General features: G+C 35.9%; 1 protein-coding gene across 2 annotated transcripts in view; it reads right to left on the bottom strand.

Annotated features, from left to right (window-relative positions):
• LOC107734137 (sodium/potassium-transporting ATPase subunit beta-2-like) overlaps window positions 1-8,983 on the bottom strand; it is a 12,167-nt gene extending 3,184 nt beyond the window's left edge. The window contains exons 1-7 of one of the 2 annotated variants that reach the window (XM_016546000.1): window positions 8,546-8,983; window positions 3,013-3,141; window positions 2,684-2,788; window positions 2,354-2,559; window positions 1,821-1,880; window positions 660-686; window positions 184-279 (exon numbers count right to left, since the gene is read on the bottom strand). In XM_016546000.1, the coding sequence (XP_016401486.1) occupies window positions 184-279; window positions 660-686; window positions 1,821-1,880; window positions 2,354-2,559; window positions 2,684-2,788; window positions 3,013-3,141; window positions 8,546-8,636 (714 nt within the window). In that variant the 5' untranslated portion in view covers window positions 8,637-8,983. The remainder of the gene's footprint in view (window positions 1-183; window positions 280-659; window positions 687-1,820; window positions 1,881-2,353; window positions 2,560-2,683; window positions 2,789-3,012; window positions 3,142-8,545) is intronic. The other variant, XM_016546001.1, reaches the window with a different exon arrangement.
• Window positions 8,984-9,425: the final 442 nt, after the last annotated feature.

Raw genomic sequence — 9,425 nt, 5'->3', positions numbered from 1 at the left:
ATATAATATATATATTTTTTCTTCTTCTTTCAATTATGCATAGATAAATAATCACAATAAGATCAATAACATGCATTTACAAAACAGATGGGCAAAATGGTCAATTTTTATTTCGCTCCGACTTATATTGTATGTGTGATTATTACATATGTACAGTATATTCTCTAAGTGTGTGTGTTGTACCTGGGCTTTCTTGCCATAGTATGGGTAGTACATAAGGTTGAAGGTGCCATTAGGGGGAAAGTACGCCAGTTCACCTAGTTTATCTGAGTCATCCGCCTACAGAGGGAGGAAGAGTTTATGAGTTCATCTCAGCATTTAATCTGAGGCTATCAACCTGTTCTAATACCAAAACTACTATTACTGAATTAAAGAAAATAAACAGAAAAACCAATCACCCTGTGAGATGATCTTATGCTGGAATTATCTAGCATATGATCTGACTGTATGAATAATCATTTTACCCTTTGCTGCTAAAACATGTCGATTTTAAAAGTTAATAAATATTAAAAATAATAGGTCAGTTTTTATACATTTTCCAATTTTTCCAAAAATTTTCCACATTTTCTCTCACTGCAGAATGTCAAAGCTGTAATGCACATTATGAATTCTCTGCCTCTGTTAAAATGATTATTCTTCATTCTGTCTATTATTCTTACCCACTCATCAGTGCCAACTTTGTATTTCTGACAAGAAGAATGGAGGGGGAGAACAGATGAGACACACACACACACACACACACACACAAAAACAATACAAATCAACCACATGGAACATAAACCGAGATGATGAGCAATGGTGTAAAACAATACAGATTGAACAAAACCTGAAACGACACTGAAAACAACAATTATATGACAACAGTACAGAACAAAGGAGGAGGAATGATGGGTTCATGATGAGAAAGAGCAAAATATATTGACAAGGGAAAAAAAAGGTGTGATGTTTAAAACAATTGGTGTGTACATTGCAATCGAAGTTAGGATTTGGATTGAGGAATGTATTTGCATGAGCCTGAATGGCGGTTGATATCCATTCAGAACCCACACAAACACAAACATACTTGATTCGGAGGGCACACACTATTGAGAAATCTCTAGGAAAGAGCAAGAAAAGCTTCCGTTCTAATGCAACATAGATCAAAGTTTGCTTAGCGTGGGGTAACTAACCTACAGTATGAGAATACAAACAAGCAACAGTGTTATTGTTAACTGGAACTATTAAAATATTTTTTGTTAATTGAAATAAATCTGAAATAAACTATCAATATTAGATGAAAAACTTAAATAAAAATGAGAAATGTTGCCTTGACAACTAACATAAAAGTACTAAACTTCAAAGTACTAAAATGACTAAAAAACATAAATAAAAATGAAAGATAAATAGAAATATTTTGAATTAATAAGCTATAACAGTTTTAACACCCGATTCACAAACGCCCAATTAATACCTGCTAAAAGAAATGAGAAGCTAATAGCTCAGACATTCTCATGGAATATGAAAACAGTCGAAACAGCTGAGACTGAACCTTGCATGACTGAAAGATCATTCCTGAGTACATTCAGACATTAAAACGGATGGGAAATACATAATTGTTACTTTAATGGTTCTCATTTCTCTCTGTTTATTTTTGCATGTGAATCAGCAGCAGATAGTCTGTCATGGCAGTTTTTCTCTGAAGCCGGCCACAGTTCTGATTACCGGCTAATTTAATCTGGTGACCTTGTTGAATGGCTCATGTAACTTTAATCTGAAATCAAGCCCTTACTAAAAGACTGAAGGATAAGGAGAGTGAGAGAGTGGAAGACTGAGACACTTACCTTAGCACCACATGTGACATAAGGAGGCTGCCCGTCCCTAGCAGGCAACAGACTAATCACCTGCAAAAAAGAATAAACACAGAGAAAGAAGGATTTGAGATTGAAATGAGAGAGGGAGAAAAAGAAAGCGACCCAAAGATGGAAACAAAAGGGAAGAGACAGGTCAAGTTGGGTCTCATTAGAATGCTAAAGTAAGTCTGATGAATTTTTAATTAGAAACATTCAGGCCGCTGTCTCTGATTCTGTGGTTTCAAGTCAAAGACTTCACTGACTGCTAAAGACTGTGGGGATTCAATTACCTAAAATCAAACTATTTGCAATATAAAATGCATCAATTAGATGTTCCAAAGAATTCTGTCAGGGTTTCTCCGGAATACTTGATTCTGATTGGTCAACGGCAGGATTGAGCAGTTCAATATTTTTGAGCAATAACTGTTAAACTGTAATTTGACCATTGTTTATTTTTGGATATTATTGGACATGTTTCTGACACAAACATTCGCTCCACACATATATTCTATTTCACGTCTTACACGGTTGAGCTTGATGAAGATGCAGGGCTTGCCCTCATCGTAACCATAGTAACGATCTGTGATCCCAGAGCAATCCTCCAATATGGAGCGTTTGAACTGGCAGGAACGCTTGGGGAAGTTTTTCAAACTGCCACTGTCCTCCTGGATGAAGTACTGATCCGGTTTACACTCATAATTCTTCTGGGCTTGGACTGAGTCATTGTAGGCTGCATACAAGAAGCAACAGGACATGACCTTCTGTGAATGTCTTGCTAAATGGCATGCAGAATTTCAATAGCAAAATGACTGCAGCAGGTTCTGTGTAAGTATGTTTTTTTGCATGGTATTTACGCGACAGGAAGTTATTGAGGGCTTGGACATATCTTTCCCATGTCTCTGTGTACTCCACTGTGTAAACGATCTCCAGCTGCTCTCCTATAGGTCTGATCATCATCCCTGCAAAACAACAAATAAGAGAATGGGAAGACACAGAGTCTGCGAGTGTGTGTTTACATTCATTTTGCATTTAGTATGTTTGTGAGTATCAAAAATTCTAATTAATAGCACAAACACTGCAATATCAATAAATTACAATTAATAAATGTCAGGGTGTAGTTGTTATAATTTGCTTAATTTAAGAACAATGTTTCCATATGTACAGGATCAAGTCTGTGTATTACCTGGAGTTGAAAGTCTATCTTGGTATGTTGGTCTGTGGTCATCGAGTGTCTGCAGCATTACGTACATGGTGAGAGCAAATAATCCAGCCAGGAAAATGTAGAATGCCAGATAAAACAACAGGATCAGACCTACAAGGACACACACACACACATTCAAATCCAAACTCAATACAAATACATACTGTACTCAAGCTTTTGGAAACTTTCCATACTGTACTATGTCACTGGAACTCTGTTCATACTTAGCATTGAAATATAAATTTTTAATGTAATTCTTTTTCAAATCAATTTACCATGCATATTAATTTAAATCAATAAATACAGTTGCATGCAGCAATTAATGGCATTTAAGCCCCATAAACCCATATTTTTCATGACATTAAGCATTTTAGATGACAGATAGGACAAAATGTCGACTGGACTAATGGTACAACAGCTTAATTTTTTGCCACCAAGTGGCCAAGTCCCTGCAAATTTGTATTAAGCCCTTACATATTTGTGACCCTGGACCACAAAACCAGTCTTAAGTCGCTTGGATATATTTGTAGCAATAGCTCAAAAAACATTGTATGGGTCAAAATTATCGTTAAGGATATTAATCATTAGGATATTAAGTAAAGATCATGTTCCATGAAGATATTTTGTAAATTTCCTACCGTAAATATATCAAAACTTAATTTTTGATTAGTAATATGCATTGCTATGAACTTCATTTGGACAACTTTAAAGGCGATTTTCTCAATATTTTGATTTTTTTGGCACCCTCAGATTCCAGATTTTCAAATAGTTGTATCTCGGCCAAATATTGTCCTATCCTAACAAACCATACATCAATGGAAAGCTTATTTATTCAGATGTATAAATCTCAATTTAAAAAAATTGACCCTTATGACTGGTTTTGTGGTCCAGGGTCACATATGTACCATAAGTGATACAAATTAATAAAAGTCTAGTTCACAAAAGTATGGTTTTATTCTTGATATAAATTAAATTAGAGATATACATTTGTGTATCTAGACCCAATGACTCTGAAATGGCACTTGAGTCTGTAACATACTGTTCAGGTGTTATAAAACAAAACATGATTTCCTTCAATGTAGCTCCTGCTACACTTTATGTACTTTAATAAAAACACATGTGTTGGGAGCGTTTGCAATACACTGTAAAAAAATTCCGTAAAATTTACGGTAAAAAAACGGCAGCTGTGGTTGCCGGAATTTTACCGTAAAAAATACGGTAGCAACATTTTAGGTTTTACGGTTTTAACTTAAATTTACAGTTAAATACGGTAATTTCATTAACTGATATAATGTTAATATACCAACCTATTGAAGTACTGAAATCTGTTTAGCTTTGTAATACACTAGTAACCACCAAATGCAGGTGGTGATGAGAAAGTCACATGACGAACCAAAGCCCATCAGAAGCAGCTTTTAAATATTAACATATATAGAAGGGGCACAGTGTCATTCACACAAACACTAAACACCATCATGGTAACACACATGAAACTGAAATAATGCAATAAACATTCATTTAACAACATTAGGTGTAACACACAACCCTAATATACAAAACTGATAAGAAAAAAACTAAGAAGAAACATAGTTATTTCAACAAAAAAACATCAAATTTGAAATTTGGGATTTCTGGGAATGTCAATTTACGGTTATTCACTGTAAATTATACGGTCTTTTTCACTTCCAAAAACGGTATACTACCGTAAACCATTTAACAGGTTTTTACTGTAGCATTTTTACAGTCTTTTACCGTTAAATTCACTGTCATTTTTTACAGTGTAGGACATGCAGAATACTGTGACCATATAACTATTTATGACTATATCTTTTGCACTCTCTGTCTCTCTCTTTTCTCGCTCTTCTTCTGCTGATGTAACCGTGAAAAGATACAAGACTAGTAGGCCTAATCCTCTTAAATTCTCACCAGAGCTTCTCTCCTCATTCATACATTTATACATACACACTGACTGCAGCTCTGTATTACACACATTCATACTTTTACACACCAATGTCCCTTACAGGAAGTCTGGTAATCCTGTCTGGTAAATGTCTGGTCTTTGGCAAAATTGAATTACTGCAGGGCAGATGTGGGTTAAGAGGGGTAAAAAAGGGGAGGGAGGGTGACAGAAGGAGAGGAAGAGGGCAGATTAAGTCAAAGGGGAATTTACAGGGAATATATGGTTTAGAAACACCAGAGTAGCCTATGTCTCTACAGACATTCATGCAGACACCCCCAACTACTCAACTAAACTAATCATTACACTCTAGATTATTATGTCTACACAAAGAGATCTCTATACAGACTGCAGCACTAGCATAAAAGATTGACATTTAGCATACTCAAGAATGACAGGATGATGCCAGGCTTTTATTTATATAATGTCAGTACAGTAATATGGTATATATAATGTGGTACAGTATGGTTATAGAAGAGCCAGTCTGAAAAGTCTAACGTTAATGACGTTAATGATGTTAATGTACTGATTGGTAATTTCCAGCACAATATTTTTTCCCTCAGATTTTCTCAGATAGACAGAAGATAAACAAACCTAGAAACTCTACTTAGGCAGTTGACATGCTGGTTTTTCAGTGTCAAGATTTTAAACAGTAAATATACAGTAGACCGTATCAGGTCAAATTTATATTGTAGCTGCTGTAACTGGTTTTTACCATTTTAAACACATTTTAGCTTTTCACAATACACTTAAACAGTATGCATATTAAATATACATTAGAAAATAATTTATACAATTATTATAAGAAGAAGAAAGATTATATAGACTACTATTCAAAATGTTTCTGAAAGAAGACTTTTATGCTCAAAAGAGTGCATTAATTTGATCAGAATGCAGTAAAAATATTGTAATATTTATAGGACCATGTGACACTGAAGACTGGAATAATGGCTGCTGAAAATTCAGCTTTGCCACCACAGGAATAAATTAAATTAATATGCTGATTTGAAGAAACATCTCTCATTAATGTTGAAAACAGTTGTGCTGCTGAAGATTTTTGTGGAAAGCATGAGAACCACGATTCTTTGATGAACATAAAGTTCAAAAGAACAGTATTTATTTGAAATAAAAAAAATTGTAACATAAATTTCTTTATTTTCACCTTTGATCAGTTTAATGCATCCTTGCTAAATAAAAAAAAGTATTAATTTCTTTAAAAAACATTTTACTAACTCCAAACTTTCGAACAGTAGTGTACATATAGAATTTATATTATATATTAGAAAAATATTGCTTTAAATCTTAGGCTAGGATGCAGGACATTGCTGGACTTACACTCCCTAAAATGTCATGTTAATTGCATGAATGCTCTCAGGTAAAAAGCAAAGATTCAGTAACTCATCCATTTGCCCCTGTAATAAGAATGCACTTCAAAACATCTTCACCAACACAATACATAATTTAGGGTTGCTATTTTGAACAGATCAGGCTCTAATTGTTTCATAGAGAAAAGAGTGCTGAAGGTGTATGCCTGAGGAGAGCTCATTAAGATACAGGACACCTGAGCTTCATGCAGCGAGGCCCCTGGGGACAGTCGATCAGGTTGCCCCGGACTGAAGGGAGGAGGGATACCGGATCTCTGCCCCCTGCTCTGCTGCATCCTGGAGCTCCCCGCAGAGACAGGCTTTCACTGATCAATAACAGCAGTGCAATGTGAGGTTACTCTACAGACTAGAATTACACAGGAGTGTGTGCTAATATGCTTGGAGACTGGAGAGAGTGAAAAAGGATGCAATGCATGCGTAAGAGAGAAAGTGAGCAAAGATAAGGTAAGAATGTTGCTTAACTTGTGCAGCAAAGCCCAAATGTTCAAATCATTAAGCACTACTTAATTTCACAGCAGGGCAGCTTCAAAATAAGCACAGTCTCTCTCAGAATACCAAGAACCTGCATTATCAAACATTATTTGCTGAACTTGGTTATGGGGTTAAAACGTGGTACATCCTAACTCTCTCTCTCTCTCACACACACACACACACTCACACACACTCTCTAACTATTCCATAGCATTGACAGCTGAATTGCAGATGCCTGAGGGGCAATGTCGGAGTGCCGTTTTAATGCCATCACACCCTGATTAAAAGACACATTCAGTTCCACAATTAATCTACGGCTATTGAAAAGGATACATCTCCACATTATAGCCTCACCAAGGCAACCAATGAGCCTATTAGTAAAGGATTACATCCACACTAATTCACAAACCCCCTCGCGCACACTCAAAATGGCCCTCGGCTAGATTAAATCATCTCAATGTCACTGCAAAAGACAATTTGTAACACTATGCGCTGGGCTAAAGGTGTTTTGTTGTTCAATTCTACTGTTAGAGAGATCTTTCACAATTATAAAGGCAGATTTCTTTGGGGTTTGAATATGTTCGGAAAGTTTAAACAGGTTAAACCAAATGGCAGAATGTAAAAATGTTCACTGCACTGTATAAAAAGAAAGGCAGCTGATGTGGTTACAAACAATAAGTGATGGCATTTCGGTGACTGTATTTGTTTTGTTTTTTTTGACAGTTCCTAGATGTTATTCAATGATATGTTAATATATCAACCTATTTGGACTATTAAAATAAATTTGCCGTGATAAAATGGACAGATAACGATACACAGATGGCACACTGGGGCTTATAGCAGATCAACATTGGCCTCTAGCAGCTGTCGGGGTAGCTCAGGGTAACACACATGACACTTAATTATTTTGAGCAAGGACATTTTAGAATGCCCCTTTCCCCAATAATTAAAAAAGCAATTAATTATTTTAACAACAACTTAAGTATTTTTACTACTATATTTTACAACACATGAATTGCCTTGTTAAAAAATAATCTTTAAAATAACATCAATACAATAATTCATTCGTTGTACTTCTTAAAACATTTTAACATTTCACAGAAAAATAAAATTCTACTTGTTTACAGTATAATAAGGTATAAACATATTTTTACTGCAGCACTTCTACATTCTTTTGAAGTTAAAATTATTGCTGTTCTTTACAGAAAGTGGTGCAGGGAATACTGATGTGTGCAAGCCTCTATTCAGACATTCTGCTTGAAGCGCATTTTGTAGTTTAGCAGTAACTCGACGCATCACATTTCTCCACGCTGATGCCGCGCATTCAACATTTCTATCCATCATAACACAATAATCAGTGAGAACCTGATTACCTGGATCTATCAGTAGACCTCAAAATTCGCAATTTGCTCAAGATAAACACATTCTAAGGCTAATGTATTAAGTTTTAAAGCTGCGTAAACAAGCGACGAAGAAAAGGAAACGCATGTGACGCATTACAGCCCGGTGGCAAAAGCACTAACTGGAGTTTCAGCACCTAGGACAGCGATCCGTCTCTTCAGTGAACTTCTCTGCACTAATAGAGTGAGACTCGCTGTGATAACGACAGCAGCTCACTACTTATTATAACTGCACAATTTTGCGACACACTAATTAGCATTTGTGCATGCGTGTAAGCTTGTCAATTGTGTGCAAGACTTACCCCAACTGCTCGCGGTCCTACCGCAGAACTCTCGCGTCCTCGGGTTCCAGAAGAACTCCTTCCATGCGTTCTTCTTATCATCCTTTGCCATTTTCCTGAACGAAATAAACGTGCACTCACAGAGTCAACGCCTCGGGGCTAACACTCTCTTTGAGAGTAATAAAGAGCTATTCAACCCTTGAATGGTGTGGACAAAGGGTTAAAACGATCTTTAAGATCTCAATAGAAAGCTTTTTAAAATAATAATTAAAAAAAAACTGGGTAAAAGCGATTCTCAAGGCACTCTGCCGAAACCTGAGGACTTAAGCCAGGACTGAGTGAGAGCAGACCTCGCTCTCTCTGTAACGCCCGGCGTTCTGCCCACCCACAAGTGCAGTGCGCATTCCGCAGAGAGAGAGAGAGAGAGAGAGAGAGAGAGAGAGAGAGAGAGAGAGAGAGAGAGAGAGAGAGAGAGCGGTGCAGCACTAATGTGCCGATACTGCAGTGGAACAAGCTCTGCCTGCTGAATGAATGCAATCTTTTAGTTCAAACAGCTCTAAATTAAAATGAATTTATTTAAATGGTATTTGCTATCTTCCCTGCAAGCACGGGGGCATTAATAGTTAATATGGCTATATTGTCAATGTTATTGATTACTTTGATAACTTGTCTTATGATGTCAGGAATCACTTAATATAGATTTAATTTTTTAAATGATAGCACATTAACGGCAACTTGACATTTTAAGTTCAGTCACTTTAAATAATTCGATTTAATTGATTTAATTATGCTCAGTATTTAACTATTAATTTAATTTTAAAAACATTAAGAAAATTCTACTTTTTTTTTTTTAAGTTCTACAAACATTCCGATTTTACAGTGCAGAATTAAGCTTATTAAA

The sequence above is a fragment of the Sinocyclocheilus rhinocerous genome, unplaced genomic scaffold (genome assembly GCF_001515625.1).
Source record: "Sinocyclocheilus rhinocerous isolate Xijiao unplaced genomic scaffold, SAMN03320098_v1.1 scaffold1121, whole genome shotgun sequence".
Lineage (NCBI taxonomy): Eukaryota > Metazoa > Chordata > Actinopteri > Cypriniformes > Cyprinidae > Sinocyclocheilus > Sinocyclocheilus rhinocerous.
This window is presented reverse-complemented; position numbering and strand designations above follow the sequence as displayed.